Below are 21369 nucleotides of genomic sequence, written 5' to 3' on the forward strand. Positions count from 1 at the left end.
CTTCTGTTGAGAGTCTCATCATAAATCTGAATAAAAGCCTGAATGCTGCGCCATCTCAAACCTCGGTTCAGATAAACTAGGCCATCACCGTAAACTCAGCTTCACAGGGTGTGGACCAAATGCAGACAAGTTCTGTACCAGGATGTGACACAAATGGCCTCTGGACCAACCCCAGCCGCATCCTTCTTCCCACCCACAACCCCACTACTTTGTACAGTCTGCACCCTTACCAACAGGTCCCATCAGGATCCCCCATGAGCTCCGCTTATGGCATCCTAGGATTTCTCCAGCCTGCTTCTCCAAACTATTTCAAAGTTCTTCCCATAAAGTCGGATGTGTCCGAGCCACACGGTCAGGAGGAGTCACAGCAAAGATCTTACCTCTGTTCCTCTTCAGGAACAAATTTATGTATTTTAAAAGTGTGGGTTTTAACAGAAACATCATTTAACATCATGTAAGGAGTCAGACAGTTCTCTGCCCATACTCCTGCACACACCCTATGTTTACACAAACACTCTTGTACCCCATACTCACCATGCACATATTCACACTCATACACACTCACACACCTTTTCTTGTTTCTTTTCTTCTTCCTGCCTCTTAATTTAAATCACAGTTTTTTTTAAAATACCATCATCAGTGTTTGTGTTATCATAATTATGTGCATGGCCTCAGAGCTCAGTAGGCTATAACTTGGAGTGTGTGTGATATGTAACATGTTTACATGAGTTGGCCGTGTACATGCGTGTGTGCAAGTGTGTGCAGGCCAGAGGTTGCTCTCAGACGTATCTCACTTGATAGATCTCAGCTTTCTTTGCTGTAGCAGGTTTCTGGTTGAGTTTGGAGCTTTCCAGTTCACTGAGTCAAGCTAGCTGGCTTGTCCCCAGAACCCCATCTTCTCCTCTGAGGGCTGAGATTACAGGTATGCTCACCCAGCTTTTACCTGAGTTCCAAACTCCAGTCCTCATGCTTGCACAGAAAGCACTGTCTCCTCCAAGCCATCTCCCAGCCCCTGGACTATTTATTTCTTTTTGTTGTTGTTTGGAGATAGAGTCTCATTGTGTAGACCCTGAGTGGTCTTGAACTCACTGTGTAGAACTTCCAGCTGGCCTGGTTGTCATAGAGATCCATCTTCCTCTGCTTCCTAAGTGTGGGAATTAAAGGCATGTGCCACAGTCCTGGCCAGAATTGTTTATTTTTTATGCTGATTCCCCCCTCCCATGTCATTACTAATTGGCTTTTGCTGCATATGTGTAATGTATGTGTATGTGCGTATGTTTGTGTGTGTGTATGGTGTGTATGTGTAATGCGTGATGTGTGTGTGATATGTGATATGTATGTGTGTGTGGTGTGTTTGTACACATGTATATGTCATGGTCAGGGGACATGTCAGGGACAACTTGTAGGGGTTGATTTTCTTCTTCCGCCCTGTGGGCCCTGAGGGTCAAACTCAGTTTGCCAGGCTCAGCAGAAGCAGGGGCACCTTAACCCATAGAGACATCTTGCTAGTCTAGTTTGGGGTTTTTATTGTCAGTTTATTTGTCTTCTCGGGACAGAGTCTCACATAGCCCGGTCCTCACACTGGCTTTGTAGATGAGGATGACCTGAATTCCTGCCTTCACATCTCTAGAGCAGGGATTACAGTTGTGCGCCTCCACTCCAGGCAATGCCATACACGTTCTGGCAAAACAAAACAAAACAAAACAAAAAGACACTTTTATGTGGTGTTTGTAGATGCACAAAGCAAAAAAAAATTCCTTGAGGGAGAAATATCAAACGATAAACACATTCGTGCTTGACCCAACAATCTCCTGTCTAGACAACTACCTCAAATTAACATCTCCAAAGCTGAGTGAAACAATGAGCATATGAAATCACTCATTGTGGCCTTGTATATTATGTTTCTATAATGTGGACTTGAATGCCATACGCCCCAGAAGCCCATGCGTTGATGGCTTGGTCCTAGCTCATGCTATGCTTTTCCTCCTATGGATAAGTCTGGATTTTAGCATGGAATAAGGCAATCACTATTAGATTTTTTTGATTGGAAAGATATTTTATTTCTTTTTGTCTTTAAAATTTTAATTATAAGCCAGGTGTGGTGGGCACATCCTTTAATCACAGCACTTGGAAGGCAGAGGCAGGCAGATCTCTATGAATTCAAGGCCAGCCTGGTCTACATAGTGAGGTCCAGGACACCCAGGGCTATGTAGAGAGACCCTGTATCATGCAACCCCCACACCAAAATTTAAAAATATTATTATTTTATTTAATGTCTAGAGGTATTTTGCCTGAATGTATATGCGACAGATGCCCAGGAACTGGAGTTACAGACAGTTGTGAGCTGCTTTGTGGGTTCTGGGAATTGAACCTGTGTCCTTCTGAATGAGCAGATAGTGTTCTTAGCCATTGATCCATCTCTTAAGCTCTACCTTTTGTGTTTAATAGGAGACAGAGTCACTATCCTTTAGTATCCCAAGATTCATTGGCATTTGGGATTCGGAAAGGTATTTGCAGACTGGCAAGGAGGCTCAACAGATAAAGGCATTTGCTGTTGAGCCCAAGGACCTGAGTTTGATCTCACATGATGGAAGGAGAGAACCAGCTTCTTCAAGTTCTTAACATGTGCACACAGCATGCCAACTCACAAACTCTAACACACACACACTCCCTCCATCCTCTGTCCCTCTCAAAAAAAAATTTGCAAGGAAACCTCATTTGCATTCTCAATCCTTTCTCTCTGTTCCCCCTAGAAACAGGCTAGCGGCAAGTCCCTCCATATTGGGCCTCCCAGTGTGGTGTGTGTGATGTGAAGTCCCCACCTCCTTCTGGTAGTGTTTCTACCTTTAAACATAACCTGAGCTGGGAAGCCTGAGGTTAGAGGGCTGTGAGTTCCAGGCCAGTTAGGGCTACTGTCTCAAAAATAATCAGTCAGAGACAAGTCAAGAAAGGTTAGGACTCATGTGTGGTTGTAGTGTAAGATTGGAGTTCTCTTACATGGGATAATGGTATCACAGTTTTACAGAATGCCCCCACTTTGATTTTTAAAATTTTTTTTTAATTTATTGTATATATATAGTGTTCTGTCTGCATTTTGCCTGCACACCAGAAGAGGGCATCAGATTTCATCATAGATGGCTATGAGCCACCATGTGGTTGCTGGGAATTAAATTCAGGACCTCTGGAAGAGCAGGTAGTGCTCTTAACCTCTGAGCCATCTCTCCCATGCCCCTCCCCTGCCCCCTTTGACTTTTAGCAATCTGAGAACAATAGCTGTGGAGAGAAATAAATGCTGTCTATAACTAGTGGATAAGCATAGATAGAAAATATTTAAATGGGGAGAGAAAGTAAGCCTGGCAAACAGCCATCACCAAACAAAGGCTTTGTGCATATGAAGCATACACTCTACCGACTGAACCACATCCAGCCATATAACTTTAATATATAAAGTTCCTATTTGTGTATAAGAACCTGGCCTCGTGGGGCTGGAGAGATGGTTCAGCGGTTAAGAGCATTGGCTGCTCTTGCAGAGGTCCTGAGTTCAATTCCCAGCAACCACATGGTGGCTCACAACCATCTGTAGTAAGGCCTGGTGCTTTTTTCTGGCCTGCAGGCATACATGCAGGCAGAACACTGTATACATAATAAATAAATAAATCTGAAAGAAAGAAAGAAAGAAAGAAAGAAAGAAAGAAAGAGGCGACCCTGGCCTCCTGTAGTACCTTGACTTCGTCTTTTGTTTTTGGAAACAGAGTTTCTCTGTGTAGCCCTGGCTGTCCTAAAACTCACTCTGTAGACCAGGCTGGCCTCAAACTCACAGAGATTCCACTTGCCTCTGCCTCACGACGCTTGGAATAATGGGATTAAAATTGTTCACCACCACCACCTATCATACTTTGTCATCTATAGGTGAAACATCCAGAAACAAGCCTGTAGTTTTCTGTTGCCTTAGTAGAGAGACAGTGACCATATAAAGTAGAGCCACAGGAAATGGCTGTTTCTCCAATGTATTTTGAGCCAGTTGCTGCAGTTTTAGTGCCATTGCCACCTATACTTCCAGAAGAATCTTTCCTGCTGTCTCTAAACTTTGGGAGGAGTTGAAACAGGCAAACCCAGCAAGTACTTGGCTTTCCAGATTGTTGCTTCAAAATCCATAATTTCAGGTTTTCCTAGTAACTACAGTTTGACTGTTTAGGAGTTTTACAGTCCCAAAACATTGTTGTTTTTGTCTCTTTTTCTCTCTTCCACATGGATTTATGCATTTTTAACAAGGGTACTTTAAAGACATTTTATTGGATTTTCAGGAAACAGCTCAAGGCGAGCATATGCGATCAATCCATCATCCTTTACTAGAGGTCAGCCCAACGCTCTTTAGTCTCTTCCCCATCTACCAGTTTGAAAGTTATTCTTCCTTTTTACTCATTTAATGGGTTTTCTTTAAAACTTTAATAGTGTTGTCTGACGTAAAAAGTGAGAGATGATCAATACCCCATCTTCTCCCTGGATAATGCAAGCCTGGAGAATGCTTTGATCTGCCCGTCCCCATTTCCTACATTACTTTGGTCTAATATTTTAGTTCCCCATTGTTCGAAGTTGGCCCATCATCAATATGTATATTTTTAGCAACCCCACTTTTGTGATATGTGCTGGACCCTGTACTAAGAAAACTAGAGTGAATTAGACATGCTAAATTACATATGAATATACCTTGTTGGATAGAACTACATGAAATTGCCAATATTTCAGTTTTAGTCATAAAAAATGATTTCATTCATATGCATCCCAAAGCAAATACACATGTACCTCCAATCATGCCAAACACGTGCACCCTGAAGCCAGGAGGTGCCTGCAAGCAATGACTATGCCTCATATTACCCTTCCTGTTTGCCCAGGTTCTGACAGAAAGACAGAAGCTACTCTGTGTGTTTCAAGCACGAAAGTCTTCAGTGCAGAGATGAAGAACACTTGGGAGCTGGAGAGACAGCTCAGCAGGTCAGAGCATTTGCTGCTCTGTGAAGGACCTGGGTTCAGGTCTCAGCTCCTGCACTGGGCAGCTTGTAACTGCTTGTAACTCTGGTTCCAGGGGATCTGATGCCCTCTTCTGGCCTTCTGAGGCATCATCCCCCTACACACATATACACAGATTTTTAAAAAAAAAAACAACTCTTAGAATGAAAAAAAAAATAAAATTTCAAGACTAGCTGATACAGAAAAGCAGGCCTGGACTGGAGGTTTATTTAAAAGACATTATAATATAGGCTAAAGCATGGCTGTTAGGAGAAAGAGAAGTGTTCAGGAAAAAAGGAAGACATGCTCAGGTGTGGGTGTGGGCTCCTCAAGGGAGAGGCAAGGATCCTTGCTTTTACAGTAGTCATATAGGGCTTTGGTGAGGTTTGAAGTAACTCTCTTATCACTGGGTAGTTCCCGTGTGTGTGTGTGTGTGTGTGTGTGTGTGTGTGTACCTGGCAGATAGTATCACAATCAATAACTTAAAAAGTCTAGCCCATGGGGACACAGTGTTGTTTAAGGTTTCAGGTAGTGTCTGGGAAAAGCAGTGAGGCCCTGCTCAGGACTCTATATTCGCAGCTATTTTAACCTAAGGCATCTTCATCTGAAAGGAACCCTAGCTATGTCTGCAACCTTTTTAGCAAGTGGTAACCGTGTAGGTATTCCTGCTTCTCAGCTGAGAGGCTTCACTCAGATTCTAGAAGGAGCTCTGTCCCTTTTGTGTCCCTTCAATTGCCCTGTCTCAGGATTGCCGATGTGAGCCATCATGCTGTGTTAGGCAGTGCTGGAGATCAGTCTCTGGTCTTTGCGCATGCTGGGTTAGTACTCTATCAACAAACTTACATCCCTCTGTAATGACTGAAGTGCTGGGGCTGTGGTGGTTTCTGCAGCTTCTTCTTTTTTCTCTCTCTCTTTTTTTTAAGTGTTGGTTTTTGAGATAGGACCTTGTATTGCAGCCCAGGCTAGCCTCAGACTTGAAATCCTTCTGCCTCCTCTTCCCCTTTGCTGTGATTATAGGCACACATTCCCATTCCTGGTACAGAGGCCTGAGAAGCAAGGAGCTCAAGGAATGGGCAAGGTTTTGCGTGGAGAGAGGGGACACGGGCTGAACTGGGTCACAGTGGAAGACGGATGGGAGAAGAGGACCTGCGACTGCGGCAGGCTCTGAATGCAATCGAGGAGAGAGGGATGGAGGCTGTGGCCGTGTATGAATGGAGGTGAGCGGACTCATAGGAGGCCTGGAGCACTTAAGAGCAAGGATGGAGCACTCAGGTGTGTATGTGCAAGCGTATGGAGGAAGCTTGTCTGGGCTTCCAGGCTTCCCCTTCTTAGAAGCTCAGAGTGGTAGAGTCCAGCCTTCCCTGTGAGTGAGGAGAATCCTTCCTGTCTAACCCCTGAGGCCCGAAATCTCAGATGCAGCCCACCCACCCTTCTTCAACTGGACCTGGCTCCTCCCGCTCAATGCAGGGTTATTTCTCACACGCAGAGACAGGAGGGTCTGTAGCCCTGTAAATGCTGGCTCTTCTCAGGCTGCCGTAGTGGCCATGGTGGAGCAGATCAAGTCTGCCCTGGTTCTAGCCAGTCCTGGATACTATTCCTTTGCCTAGCTGGCTAGGGCAGAGTGCCCTGGATAGTTGAGTAAGAGCAGGGCCTTCAGTAGACAAACAAGTGGTGCCTATTGGCAGGCGGGTCAACAAGCAAGTGGGGAGGCTGGAGGTCACACGATTTGGGGGGTAAGTTCTGTCCACTCTTAGTAAAGGCTCCAGGAAGCCACTTCCCTACTGGGCAGTGTCCTGAGGCTGGGAAGCTTATTAGCGCTCAGAGCACCGGGAAAAGGAGAGAGGGGATGCTCAGAGCCAACTGGGGTCATCCTTCTTTGAACCTCCACGTGGTGTTTGCTCAGAGCAATTGCTGTCAGAGTCCCAGACTCCTGGAGTATAAAACAGAATGTCTGTTCTCTGTGCCCAGAACTGAGCAGGTAAGCCTGCATGGCAGAGGCATAGTGGGGGTGGTGGGGATGGTGGGGGTGGTGAGGATGGTGGTGGTGGTGGGGGGTGGCTGCCATTGTAGGGAGGAGCTGCTGGTATGGGCCAACAGAGTACCTGCCTCCTGCATCTTGGGTATGCCAGTTTCTTAGCCACAAAGTGGGCTTAAAGGCAGGAAGACAAACACACAAGGGAGCTAGATTACCCCAAGGTGGGCAATCCCTGTAGTGCAGCCTGAGTTCCAGGATCCCTACTTTGTGACTGAGGTAAGGAACAACCTGCTTCTGTTGTGTGAGGAAGACATCTCTTCCATCCCAACGCCAACCCCATGCCCCACGTACCTAGTTAAGGTCTCTGGAGCCTTATACATGATGTTATCTATACATGAGAGAAGGGTTATTGGGATTTGGAGCAGCTAGCCCCTAGAGCAGGGTTTCAAGATCTAGTCCCTTCCTTTGCCCCTTCTCCTGATCTAGCCTCCGCCTACCTTCCTTTTCAGAGCGCATCGTGGTAAGCATGGCTGCAGTCATCACTTGGGCCCTGGCCCTCCTCTCAGGTGGGGTCTTCTGTCTGACTTCAGTGTGGGGTTGGGATGGAGGTTGAACTGGGGACCCAGTCTTTAACCATCTCATGCTTCTCTGCAGTGTTTGTAGCTTCTCAGGCACGGAAGGATTTCTTGGACCACTTCAGACAGAGCAGCGGGGACAAAGACATGATGGGCCAGCAGCAGAAGGTGGCACGGGAGTGAGTGATCAGGCCTCGGGTGTGGTGAGGGTCCCACACAGCCGTGTTGGGGAATGGTTCTTCAGCTCTGTGGTTCATATGGAAGCGGAGGGAACCAGTTATGCTTCAACTGGCAAGCATGGCTTAGCCATGTTGGTCACCCTCTGCCCAAGTGTCTCCTGCCCTGCTGCCCTCTTTCCCATTGAGGTGTGGCACCTGAGATTAGCAGGCCATGGAATGACAGGATGGTGTGTCTCTGGACATGTCTGTGATGTCTTCTTGGATGGCGCTGTAGGACTGAATTGAATTGTCCACACAACGTCGTGTTTGCGCTCTGAATGGGAGGATGTACTTGGCTGGGATTAGGACTAAAGACCCTGACTCTCCGTGTCATTCCTCCTGTCCTGGTGTCTACAAAATATTGCTGGTCCATGGCTCTGGGGCAAGGAGGATGTTCAGGGCTAACAGTCTAATGGCCTGGTTCTCTACCTTTCTCCTCCAGGAGCACGAAAAATAGCTTAGAGCAAGACCTCTACAATATGAACAACTTCCTAGGAAAGCTGAGCCCCTCAGGTGGGCCGGGGAAGGAGCCTCACCCACCGGCACAGGATCCAGAAGGCATGAGGAAGCAGCTTCAGCAGGAGCTGGGGGAGGTGAGAGCTCGCCTGGGACCCTACATGGCTGCGAAGCACCAGCAGGTAGGCTGGAACTTGGAGGGCTTGAGGCAGCAGCTGAAGCCCTACACGGTGGAGCTGATGGAGCAGGTGGGCCTGAGTGTGCAGGAGCTGCAAGAACAGTTGCGTCTGGTGGGAGAAGACACCAAGGCCCAGCTGCTGGGGGGCGTGGACGAGGCGCTGAGCCTACTGCAGAAAATGCAAAGTCGGGTGCTGCATCACACAGACCGGGTCAAAAAACTCTTCCACCCTTATGCCGAGCGCTTGGTGACCGGCATTGGGCACCATGTGCAGGAGCTGCACCGCAGTGTCGCTCCTCACGCGGCTGCCAGCCCCGCTCGACTCAGCCGCTGTGTGCAGAGCCTGTCCCACAAACTCACACTCAAGGCAAAAGACCTGCACACCAGTATCCAGCGCAACCTGGACCAGCTGCGCGAGGGGCTCAGTGCCTTTGTCCGCACCAGCGCAGATGGGGCCGAGGCTGGAGCCTCCCCGGACCCCCAGGCACTCTCTGAGGAGGTCCGCCAGAGACTCCAGGCTTTTCGACATGACACCTTCCTACAGATCGCTGCATTCACTCAGGCCATTGACCAGGAGACAGAGGAAGTTCAGCAGCAGCTAGCACCACCCCCACCTGGCCACAGCGCCTTCGCTCCTGAGTTGGAACACCCGGACACGGACAAGGCCCTGAACAGACTGCAGAGCCGACTGGATGACCTGTGGGAAGATATTAGTTATAGCCTTCACGACCAAGGCCATAGCCAGCTGGGAGAGCCCTGAGGATCTCCTGGCTCAGGTTCATTCCCCAGCTCTCTGTCTGGGGATCCTTAGATCCTGAGCCTCTAGCATGGTCTATTGGTCAGAGGGTGGAGGGTTCTACACAGCATAGGTGAGGCTACCAAATGGTGCTGCCCAAACCTATCCAGCCTTCTCAGCTCCCCCACTCAGGTGCATTACACTCACCAGGTTTCGCAAACCCAGCTTCTGGTGCTCATTTGGGAAGCCACACGAGTTGCAACATTTGGGGTGAAGGGCGAGGAAGATTTTGTGTGTGTGTGTGTGTGTGTGTGTGTGTGCACATGGGAGCCTGTCTGCAAGCTGGTACATGACAGTGCTGGAAGCCTGTGCCACTATAACCTGGAGTTTGGCTCCTATTACTTCTGGCTGCCTGACGGGCACTGTTAGAGCTGGCCCACAGAGAGGAGCTCTTGTCTTCCCAGGGCTGCCATGAGAGCTTCTGTTGGAAGAGATCAGGAGGAGAAAGTGATAGAGAGAGCATATTATGGTGTGTGCAGATCCCACTAGAAGTGCTGCCGGTGGATCAGTGATGCAACGGGGCAGAGCCCCTATTTCCTTATGTAACTCCGCACCCATAAAGGGACTGAGCCCTCCACACAGCCAATACTTCTAAAATCCCCTAGGGAGCATGCTGTATGCCCCCTCCCATCTTCCATCTCCACATCCTGACTCTCGGGGTGAAACTGACATCTTTTGTTGAAATGAAATAGATGCTTGTGATGGAGGAAGTTTGTTGGCCTGGTGTGACTCTCATTGGACTGTGTCCGAGAGCAATTGCCTTCCCACTGCCCCAGAACACGTCCACCCTCCACTCTTAGCTCTTTGCTCGCTCTTTCTCATTGTCCCTTTTCCGTTCCTGGTATGTCAGAGGGGTCCAACCTGGGTGAGTTCTGCCACAGGACCCTTGGCTCAACCACAGCTGTTACATGTGGGGAGTGAGGCAGGTTTGACCCTGGTTCTGCACCAGTCTTGTTCCACACCCTACTCATCATAGGAGAGGGTGCGTGGAATACAGCCTGTCACTGGACAAACATGCCCTTATAACCTGCAATCACTGAGGGATCCTGTCACCCTTGCTCCTGGTGTTCTGGATTCCGTAGGGATTTTTGACCCTCTTGGGATCCGTACACTAACTTTCCCCACCCTGTCTCTGAGACAAGATCGCACCATGTAGATCAGCTTAGCCTCAAATTCATAGACATCTGCCTACCCCCCCCCCCAAGTGCTGAGGTTAACAGTATATGCCACCGTGCTTGGAGAACCCCAAACTCCTAACTCCCCTCCTTCGTACACACACTCAGCAAAGATCGCCTGGGACCAGTGAAACTGGATGAGGTGGGAGAAATAGGCAAGCATAAAAGCAGCTGTCTTTCTATACTTCTGCCCAGCACCCTGTCCTCCCTGCTCAGCCTGCCTCAGCCTGCCCTGCCCAGGATTCTTCATATCCCGCCACCACAGACTTTATGTGAAGCTGGGCTCTACGCGATCACACACTTATCATCCCTCATATTGTAAACGTAGTCAGTTTCAGCCACGGAACTGGGTCCATGACGTGGAGAGTAAGTGCTAGAAAGAAAACTTGAAAGAAACCGATAAAGCAGGGTGATTTGTTAGGAAACAGGGAGAAAGAAACGGGTGAGTGAAGTGGGGGAGAGGGGGAGTAAGATCAGGGCGGTGCTTATGAGGACAGAAATAGGGAGCTGGGGGAACAGGGAGGGAAAGAGGGGAGAAGAAGCTGAGCCCTGGAGAGGGGACCCAAGCAAGGTCTGGCTCATCATGAAGCAAGCAGAGTTTGGAGGGCACAGCCAAGGGGATTCCAAGGCAAGCCCTGTCGTCAGGCATTTTTACATAGACTTGGGGACCAACGGTTAGGCTCCGTGTGTGGTGGAGGCACAATCAAGGAGCCAGACACTGACTAGAATGCGAGTTCCGGTATTCCAGTCTGGCTACGGAAGTGCAGTACGCGTGACCCAGGAACCGGAAGTCAGATACTGACTTGGTAGGAGCAGGATCCGTGGCCTCTTTAAGAAGGGGCGGGAACTTTAGGCAGTAGCTGAAGGAAGTGAGGTCACGCGGGCGCCGGAAGCCGGAAGCTGCTGTCTGAGAAGCGTGTGGGGTGATGTCCGCCAGCGGGGCTGTGCAGCCCGGTCCCTCGGGGCCGGGGGCTGCAGTTGGGCCCTCGCCCTCCGCGGCCGGATCGCCAGCCACGGGGCCCTTGTTCCGGCCCCTCAGCGCCGAGGACGAGGAGCAGCAGCCCACCGAGATCGAGTCGTTGTGCATGAACTGTTACCGTAACGTGAGTCAGGGGCGCGGAGTCTGGTGCCGGGGGACTACCCAGGCGGGCACCCAGAGTCTGTCCAGGCGTATAGGGAGGACAAACGAGTTTCACTCATTCTTTCCCTCGCTGCTTCTGCTTCCTCAGGGCACGACGCGCCTTCTGCTCACCAAGATCCCCTTCTTTAGAGAAATAATCGTGAGCTCCTTTTTCTGCGAGCACTGCGGTTGGAACAACACGGAGATCCAGTCAGCAGGCAGGATCCAGGACCAGGGAGTGCGATACACTTTGACCGTTAGGGGCCAAGAGGTGGGTATAGCCCAGAGGAGGTACTATCCACGGTTTCAGAGAGAGCTTTGAAGGCCAGAATCAACAGCTCCGGTCCGGGTCACCGCACCTTCAGTAAATCCCTGTGGCCAAGCCTTGAGTGTCCCCCTTTGACTATGGTATTGATGGTGCTGCCCTGTACTCGGCGGTCCTGTGGTTAAAGTGCTTTGAATTTTGTGACGGAGTGAGTGAGTAGGCAGGACTTTATGGGCATTCTGGCTCGCCCCATATTCCTGTCCTGAAGTAGTTTGGACGTTTCTGAATGGAAGGGAGAGAGAAGAAACATCTAGGCTGGCGTCTGATAGAGAAGATGGACTGGTTGCTTCCCAGAGAAGCCACATTGTTGATCTCTCTTGCTAGAACGTTTTTCCTTTCTGTCCAGGACATGAACAGAGAAGTGGTGAAGACAGACTCTGCCACCACATGGATCCCGGAGCTGGATTTTGAAATTCCAGCCTTCAGCCAGAAGGGAGGTGAGTCTTGAGATGGGGTATGTGAGCTGTTCACACATTCCTGAAATGTTAATTTTTCTTGCAAAGCCTGGTTGCCAGGTCAGGCCTAGTGCCTTGTGTTTGGCCGTGCAATTATAGTGGATTTTTGGCCGTTCGTGCTTTAACGTGAGTAGAAAGTTATGGCAAAATCACTTGAGAGTAAGGGTGGTTGGGAGTCCCAGGAAGACAGACTGTAGTGCACTTATTTTAGAACTTGACAGATGAGGGAAGCAAAGCCTGCAGGGTTGAGGTAAAGCGTGAAGGGTCATGGGATAGCAAGCTAGCACTCACTTGTCTTGCGCTTTGTTCACAAGCTCTGACCACCGTTGAAGGATTGATCAGCCGTGCCATCTCTGGCCTGGAGCAGGACCAGCCCACACGACGGGTGAGTAGGGGTTTCCTCAAATTGCAGCAGCAAGGAATTATCGTTCGTGTTAAAATAGAGTCAGCCTCTTCCATGTATCTGAACTGTTGGAGCGGTATATTATTTGTATTTTGATAAATAAATCTTGCCTGAAGAGCAGAGGCAAAACTAAAGCCACTAGAGGTCAGGTAATGGTGGCACGCATCTTTAATCCCAGGATTTGGGAGGCAGAGTCAGATGGATCTCTGTGAGTTCAAGACCACCCTGGGCTGCGCAAGATCAATGCAGAAATAAGTGCAGGTGGTGGTACTCACACCTTTAATCCCAGTACTAGAGGGAGTCACACCTTTAATCCCAGTACTAGAGGGAGTCACCCCTTTAATCCCAGCACTAGAGGGAGTCACCCCTTTAATCCCAGCACTAGAGGGAGTCACCCCTTTAATCCCAGCACTAGAGGGAGTCACCCCTTTAATCCCAGTACTAGAGGGAGTCACCCCTTTAATCCCAGCACTAGAGGGAGTCACCCCTTTAATCCCAGTACTAGAGGGAATATAAAATGAGAGGAGAGAGAGGCTGTTTATTTTAGTTTTGTAGTTGTCCAGCCTTGGTAGAGACCAGACTTCTTTTGTGGCTTGACTGCTTTGTTTTTCTGGTTTTCAGGTTGAACCCTAATATCTGTCTCTGGGTTTTTATTATTCGTGTTACAAACTGTGTCTGATCAAATGTTGGGGAACTTTCTGACAAAGCACGTAAAGGTGCTGTTTCTCTCTGTCTCTCCCCCATGTATTTTCAGGTTCCCCTTAGACCATGTAAAATTACCTTGGAGAAGCTTTTCAGTTATCTACAGACTCCTGGGGATTTTATATCTATATTTATTATTACAGAAATAATGTAATTGCTCATGTAGTCATCTGTCTCCCTAACTGACTAGAGAGGCATGACAAGATTTTGAATTTTAAGGAATGTATTTTTAACTGTGTGCTCTGTGCCTGTGTGTGGGTATGTATATATGATGGCAGATGCCTTTGTAGGCCAGAAGCAATGAATCCCCGTGGAGTGGAGTTACAGCTAAATGGTTGAATAAGTAGGAAAATAAGCCCTACCTCCTGCCCTAGCACTGTTTATAAACCTCAGATTTGCTGCTGTAGCCCACTGTGAAGTGTGGGTCCCATGCTCCCACTCTAAGGTTGACGTCAGTGCACGCGATACAGGTGTGAGAGGGTTGGGCATGAGGTGTACTACCAGTCAAGTGTTTTCATCTGTTTGTGGTAGGCGATGGGACACGCCATAGCTGAAAGAATTGATGAGTTCATCGGCAAACTGAAGGACCTAAAGAGGCTGGCTTCCCCGTTCACTCTGGTAAGTATTGAGTGATTGCGATTGTTTTCAGTATAAGGAGGGAAGGGCGAGGCCATGGACACTGATTTATCCCTCTAACTTCAAGAGTTCAGGGTCCTCCTTGACTCCATAGCAAGTTCTTGGCCAGGCGGGGCTACACTGAAGCCCAGCCTCAAATACAGAGCAACAGAAAACTGACTATGATTTTATATGTGGTCTGGTGGTAGATGGAGATTATGCCTGGTTTGTTTTACTCTCTCCTCACCTGTCTGTTAGATCATTGATGATCCCTCGGGAAACAGCTTTGTAGAAAACCCACATGCTCCCCAGAAAGATGATGCCTTGGTGATCACACACTACAACCGAACCCCACAGCAAGCCGAGATGCTGGGGCTCCAAGTAAGTGGACTGAAGGAGTCAGAGGAATGCTCGGGGGTTGGCCTGCGTTCTGGGTTGCTTGAAGTCACTACAAATGTACTTTGCTATTGTCACCAACACCACCTGGCGGCACCCTATCTGAGTTCACTTGTGCCTCTCATCAAGCTCAGTTAGGATTTGTGGTGACCTTCATGAGTCAGGTAGCAGTCATGGGACTCTGTCTTGAGTCCTGTCCTTCCTATGAGTTGGCGCCTTATAGGGAACAAAGGCATTCTCTCCCTCTCTGAGCAGGGCAGGGTGTTGGAATGCTGAGGTCTACCTGTCAGCTTGTGGTTTGTGCTTCTGTTCTTTTAGGCAGAAGTACCAGAAGAGAAGTCAGAAGAGGAAGATCTCAGAAATGAAGTGAGTTGTTTTGGCTCCTTTTGAAGACATAGCAGATTTGTGGGCTGAGTCTCATGGAGTCCAGTGTCTTTCATTGTCACAACTAATATGGGTGACCTCCAGCATATCAGCTGAATGTCTTTAGCTTCCATGGGTGGGAGTGCTCAACCTGTGTCCCATATTGTGTTCCAGGTGCTCCAGTTCAACACCAACTGCCCAGAGTGCAATGCCCCAGCTCAGACCAACATGAAGCTAGTCCGTATCTTTTAAGCAGTTGGGTTGCTCTTCAGCTGACTCAGGCACGAACATTATATTAAAGATGGGAGCCTTCCCTTCAGGGAAAGCCAATGCTTTATCCTCTATGGTGAGGAGGGCCCTTTGATGAAACTACATACCTTGACTTGTGTGTGTGGCCTATGCCATGTCTTTAAATATTTGTAAACACGGGACCTGGAGTTAGGTTGTCTAGTGTGGTCCAACATCTGCTTGTGAGGGATTTGGCTTTTCTTTTTCTGGGTGGGTGGGGCTGTCTTATTTTCCAGGAAGCAGATAGACTTCTTTAACTCCGTCTTCCAGAAATCCCCCACTTTAAAGAGGTTATCATCATGGCCACCAACTGCGAGAACTGTGGGCATCGGACTAATGAGGTGGGTGGGCTCCATTGCTGGGGAAGAAGATTGGCACAAGGGCAGTGCCTTTGCAGTTACTTGCCTGCTTTCTAGATGTACTTCAGGATGGGCGTGGGTAGTTGGGCTTGTGGGGACTTAGTGTGGGGGAGGAGCCCTTGAAGGAGCTGAGAATTAGCCTAGAGAGGAAAAGTTGGAAGTAGCATAGGTTGCAAGATGGATGAAGAGGTGACCTTGTAGAAGAAGCTTTGACCACTCAGGGCTGGGAGTTAGGCAGATTGTAACTCTTAGTGAAGAACTCAAGAGAACTGTCTGGAATTGATTTGATTGCTGTGGAGGGTTGGTTGTAACCCTCCTTCCCCAAGTATATCAAACATAAGCTGATTAAACTTACTGGGGTGGGGAGCGGTGGACAGTAAACCTGGGGCCTGGTACATTCTAGGCAAGTGTACTGTCAACCTACATCCCAGCCCCTGAGTAAATTCTTCATCTATTGCATTGACTTCAGAGATGGGGACTGGAGTCTCTTTCAACTTAGAAGTCTCTTTCAGTGCCTAATAGTCAGGGTTTTTATTTTTAAAGGTGCATTCAGGGTGCTTGGCTATTTGGGCTAAATTTGGCAAGCTACCATGGCTGGGCACAGTGTTCCACCGACTCTTGGTGTTTTGGTTTTGATCGCTGCTGCCCTTGCTGAGTTAGAAGGCTATCGTTGGCAAGTGTTAGTCTGTGCCTACATAGAGCTGAAATCTTCCTGGCACTGGTGACGGGGTCTTCTCTGGTGCTGTTCCTGACCATCCTTCCTGCAGGTGAAGTCTGGAGGAGCGGTTGAGCCCTTGGGTACCAAGATCACCTTCCACATCACAGACCCCTCAGACATGACCAGAGACCTCCTCAAGGTAACAGCCTGCTTGGAAAACAGCTGCTCCTATAGCTGCTTCTGTCTAGAGGAAGTTATCATTTTAGTGTTCGAGAACACAAGGAAGTCTATAGTCCCCTGGGCTGGAGTGACCCCGAGTAGGGCTTCTCCATGATTGGGGTTACAGACCCCGCAGGTGGCCTGTAATCTTTCTGAGCAATGACTTGGTTGCTTTTTAGTTTCGATTGACTGTGTGGGCTCTTCTCCGTCCCTAATGATAGCTTGTACCCTAATGGTAGCTTGTACCCTAATGGTAGCTTGTAGCTGTGACTTGGAGTTTCAATTTATTATGCCAGGTTCATGTTGGTTCAGATGGGGAGTGAGTCCCTGGCTTTTAGCTAGGTAGTCAGGGAAAACTAGCATAGTGACCTTGTCCTCAGACTGTCACTGGTTATTAATTCATTTGTCAGAAGGCCTCTGGTTGGCTTTCTTTGCTCTGGTTTAAATCATTTTGTCTCTCTGAATACCTGTTCATCTGTTTGGTGCTATGGATTGAACCTGGAGCCTCTGAAATAGTAGACAAGGCCTCCTGTATGATGCTCTGCTGCTTTCCTTCCATTTAAACCTTCATTTGACCATTGTCTTATAGTCTGAGACATGCAGTGTGGAAATCCCGGAGCTGGAGTTTGAACTGGGAATGGCAGTCCTTGGGGGCAAGTTCACCACTCTGGAAGGGCTTCTGAAAGACATCCGAGAACTGGTGAGTCTGGAGTGTGATATACAGCTCCTTTGAGCAGTTGGGCTGGGAAAGGGCTGTCCTAGTTCCGTCAGGTGACATGTACCTATGGTTCCAGCACTCTAGAAGCTGGGGCAGAAAGACGGAGGATTTGAGGCCCCATCGCAAGTGCCCTCTACCAAAAATAATCGTATTTTATTGCTTAATAACTAAGGTTTTTTGTTTGTTTTGTTTTGTCTTAAAGCTGGTTTGAGAGACTTAAGTATTGATTATGAAGAGAAGTTATAGGAAATTTTGAATGGAAATCCTCAAGACTAACCGTGAAGTAATATAGTTATTTTGTGATCTTGAGTAAGTCATTATCTCATTGCAATATAGGAGAAGGAGGGTCTTTGGCATCTAAACTCCATAGCGTATGTGTATGTGATGGTTTAGCCTATGGAGTGAATCCACTGTGTTCAACACAGATAGAAAATTGAGGAAACAATTAATCTGGTGAACATGTGTGGACTCTTGCTGTCAGCATTTCCTAAGCAGTAGTGCATAACTACAGTAGATCTTATATGTTTGCTCACTTTATTTATTTTAGAGATGGTTTTGCCGTGTAGTTGGGGCTAGCCCTGAGATCACTGTCCTGCCTCTGCCTTCCGTGTGCTGGGATTGCAGGCTCATGTGTAGCCATGCCTCGCTTCTCTTTGTAAATTGTACTTTGCTTTCTTTTCCAGACTAGGATTAGATATTGTAAGAACTCTTACAGAGAGTTCATCTCATATTGAAACAGGGGTTCTCTATAGCTTTGGAGCCTGTCCTAGAACTCACTTGGTAGACCAGGCTGGCCTTAAACTCACGGAGATCCATCTGTCTCTGCCTCCTGAGTGCTGGGATTAAAGGCTTACACCACCACTGCCCAGCTAGCTGGTTACCTTCTTGGCAAAGCAGTCTCGTAGACATCCTTCCCTGTCCTAGTCTCTGCCGCCTGCCTCCCCTCACCTAAGTCAACAAGCTATGTGGGAAGTGGAGACCAGTCTTCTCTGACTGGGCAACCACTGCTCTGCACACCTGCTGTGTGCTTGAGCCCAGTAACCAATACAGTTGGTGTCATAGTAACTCAACTGTCACGTGTTACAGGTAACCAAGAACCCGTTCACACTGGGTGACAGCTCGAATCCTGACCAGTCAGAGAAACTGCGGGAGTTTAGTCAGAAGTTGGACCAGGTAAGAGGACATGGACCGTTTTCATAAATCCTAGTTTCCCTGTTCTTTAAACTTTTGGGAGCCACACCTGTAAATTGCGTTGGTTCTTGTCTGGCGATCATAGCCTCTTTCCGGGATCAAAGTGAGAGTTACCTGCTTTGTCCTCTCTCCTGTAGATCATCGAGGGCAAGCTGAAGGCCCACTTTGTTATGAACGATCCAGCAGGAAACAGTTACCTGCAGGTACAGTAGGCTTTCCTGAGTGTTCTAATCTTCATAGACTATGCATGATAGCCCTTGATAAAGACTGACTTCTGAGTGAACTGCTTTAACTGGGACTTTGGGCAGGTCTTGGAAGACAGGAAGAAAAGGGAAGGTGGGAGGATTTCAAGTGTGTGCAATTAAAGGTAAATAGGCCAGACCTACTGCAGGTCTGTAATCTGAGCTGCTGAGGAGGCATGAAGATTGCAAGTTCAAGACCAGCCTGTGCAATTTAGTAAGCCTGTCTCAAGATTAAAAAAAAAGTGAAAAAAGAATCAAGAGTAAGTGCCTAGGACTAGAGAGACGGCTCAGCTGTTAAAAACTCTGGCTGCTCTTCCAGAAGACCAGAGTTCAATTCCCAGCATACACATAACAACTCACAACTGTCTGCAACTCTAGTTCCAAGGAATCTGATATCCTCACACAGACATAACAAGAATCCACAGGAAAAAATAAAAGTAAATAAATCATTTTTTAAAAAGCAAGCATGTGCCTACCCAGCTAGCTTGCTCAAACCCCCAGGTTTAAAAGTGAGCCAGAAAGTAAGATCTCTTCTTCTTGCTCCTGCTCTTGTCCTCAGCTTTGAGGTTTCTGTCCTGCATCTCTGACTGTGTAAGGAGCAATAGAGTCCTGTCTATAGTTCAGGGTGGGGATGTTGGGAGTTGCTAGGCTGATTGGGCTTGCATCTGTTAATTGATAAAACTATAACAATATTTTGTTCTTATTGTGGTGTTTGAACCTAGTGCCTCATCCTTACTTTAACATTAATGAATACTGATGGGGCTGGCAAAACTGGCCTGAGTTACTTATATTATCAAGACCTTTGCTATAATCAGTCCCTCCTCCCTTAACCCCCTCTCTTTCTTTTTTCTCTCCCTTCCTTCCTTCCTTCCTTCCTTCCTTCCTTCCTTCTCTCCCTTTCTCTTCTCTTTTCTTTCTTCTACCCTCTTTTTCTTCTTTTTCTTTTTGGTTTTTCGAGACAGGGTTTCTCTGTGGTTTTGGAGCCTGTCCTGGAACTAGCTCTTGTAGACCAGGCTGGTCTCGAACTCACAGAGATCCGCCTGCCTCTGCCTCCCAAGTGCTGGGATTAAAGGCATGCGCCACCACCGCCCGGCTCCTCTTTTTCTTTTTGAAACAAGACCTTGTTATATATCCTGGCTGGCTTTAAACTTGTAATCTTCCTGTCTTGGGCTCCAGAGTACTGGCATTACACAATCACCAGCTGTGGCTACGATTTTTTTTATAAGAAGGCCGTATATAAAAATTCTTAGAACTGAGGATATAGGTCATTGAACTCTTATATACCAATGTATAGAGGGTTTGATAACTAGCACCCCTACGTGTGTGTGTGTGTGTGTGTGTGTGTGTGTGTGTGTGTGTGTGTGTGCATGTGCATGCATGCTCACAGACACACTGTGGCTATGGGCACTAAAAGCCCTCCAAATTCCATGGAGTTCTTAGAAAACTGAGAGACAGTTGCAGCTGTGGGAGCAGATGGTGGGATATAGGGCACTAATTGTCTGCCCTTGGCCTTGCAGAATGTGTATGCCCCTGAAGATGATCCAGAGATGAAGGTAGAGCGGTACACGCGTACCTTTGACCAAAATGAGGAGCTTGGGCTCAATGACATGAAGACAGAGGGCTATGAAGCAGGCCTGGCCCCACAGCGGTAGCAGCACACAGCTCCCAGGCCATCTTCGATGCCACCAGCCCCACAGACTTATTTATGACTGTTGAAAAACGATGAACTTCCAAGCCCTTGCCCCTGGTGAGGAGGATATTGCTTGAGCCAGAGATCTAAGCATGAGATGAGCAGCTGGAGATGGAGCTGCAGCCCTCCTGTGCTCCCCGACCTTCTTTTGGAGGTTTTAAGTCAGCCTGAGAACTCAGAACACCGTGGGGTCTGCCATCACCTTTTGCCATCAGCTCTGCCCTAGAGCATTGAGACTCTAAAGCTCGGTGACATGAAATACAAGTTCCAGCTGGCTTCGGGCTTGCCTAGCAGGAAGGAGCTTCTGGGGGGCTGTGGAGCACAGGGGAAGAAGCTAACATTAAAGCGATGGCTTTTAACAACACCTGCCTCTGTGGTCACTGTGTCCTTGCAGAATACCATGCCCTTAGAATCCAGCTGCCTAAGCTGACAATGGAGGGTCATATGTGTAATCCCAGCACTCAGGACTGAGGCTAGTTTGGGCCCGGTAGTGAGATTCTGTCTTCAAAAAAAGAAGAGGGATTAAAAAAAGTTTCTCAAACTTTGTCTACTGTCACTGGGCAGTCAAGCAGCGCTTCATTCATTCCAACAGACCATGTCTACTCTGAGCCGGGAACCTGCACGGATCCATCCGTTTCATGAAGCTTAAAGTCTAGCCAGGGAAGCCAGATGTGGTGGTGTACACCTTTAATCCCCACAGAGGAAAGCGCTGAGTTCAAGGCCAGCCCGGTCTACAGTGTAAGTTCCAAGACAACATGACAGCCAAGGGCTACACGGAGAAACTCTGTCTTGAAAAAAAAAGTATAGTGGGGGAACTGACAATACTAGACAAGGGAAAGAGAACGTCAGGGTTGAGTCGGAAGGGAAGGGCATAGAAAGAGTGAAGGGTTTTTTTTTTTGTTTGTTTTTTTTGTTTGTTTTTTTTTTTTGGTTTGGTTTTGGCTTTAGCTTTTCAAGACTTGGTTTCTCTGTGTAGCTTTGGAGCCTGTCCTGGAACTAGCTCTTGTTGACCAGGCTGGCCTCGAACTCACAGAGATCCACCTGCCTTTGCCTCCCGAGTGCTGGGATTAAAGGCATGCGCCACCACCATCCAGCAAGAGTGAAGTTTTAAGAGTCTGAAGACCAGGTTAGCAAATGACTCCTAAACTTCAGAGCGTTAATGTGTGCGTGTGCAAGTGTGTAATGATGTATGTGCATGAAGCTGGAGGAGGACACTGGGTACCCACTGTATCACCTTCTACCTAT

At 48.1% G+C, this 21369-nt stretch overlaps 2 protein-coding genes across 3 annotated transcripts; both read left to right on the forward strand.

Annotated features, from left to right (window-relative positions):
- The first annotated feature begins 6751 nt into the window (after positions 1 to 6751).
- Positions 6752 to 9915, forward strand: Apoa5 (apolipoprotein A5). Of its 2 annotated transcripts, none has more exons than XM_041638616.1 (4): positions 6752 to 6985; positions 7492 to 7548; positions 7637 to 7736; positions 8218 to 9915. In XM_041638616.1, exons 2-4 carry the CDS (start codon positions 7509 to 7511, stop codon positions 9167 to 9169), a joined length of 1092 nt encoding a protein of 363 aa, XP_041494550.1. In that variant the 5' UTR covers positions 6752 to 6985; positions 7492 to 7508; the 3' UTR covers positions 9170 to 9915. The 2 variants fall into 2 exon arrangements, with proteins under 2 accessions (XP_041494550.1, XP_041494551.1); XM_041638617.1 differs by lacking the exon at positions 6752 to 6985 and adding an exon at positions 7172 to 7258.
- Positions 9916 to 11256: 1341 nt separating this feature from the next.
- On the forward strand, positions 11257 to 20488 carry Zpr1 (ZPR1 zinc finger). Its single transcript, XM_041638559.1, has 14 exons — positions 11257 to 11483; positions 11610 to 11771; positions 12172 to 12262; positions 12595 to 12665; positions 13917 to 14003; positions 14259 to 14381; positions 14715 to 14762; positions 14934 to 15000; positions 15318 to 15388; positions 16174 to 16263; positions 16873 to 16983; positions 18088 to 18174; positions 18330 to 18395; positions 19952 to 20488. Exons 1-14 carry the CDS (start codon positions 11307 to 11309, stop codon positions 20084 to 20086), a joined length of 1386 nt encoding a protein of 461 aa, XP_041494493.1. The 5' UTR covers positions 11257 to 11306; the 3' UTR covers positions 20087 to 20488.
- The last annotated feature ends 881 nt before the right edge of the window (positions 20489 to 21369 follow it).

This window comes from Microtus oregoni, unplaced genomic scaffold (assembly GCF_018167655.1).
Source record: "Microtus oregoni isolate MIOR12 unplaced genomic scaffold, Mior012 000055F_ref0000237, whole genome shotgun sequence".
Taxonomy (NCBI): Eukaryota; Metazoa; Chordata; class Mammalia; order Rodentia; family Cricetidae; genus Microtus; species Microtus oregoni.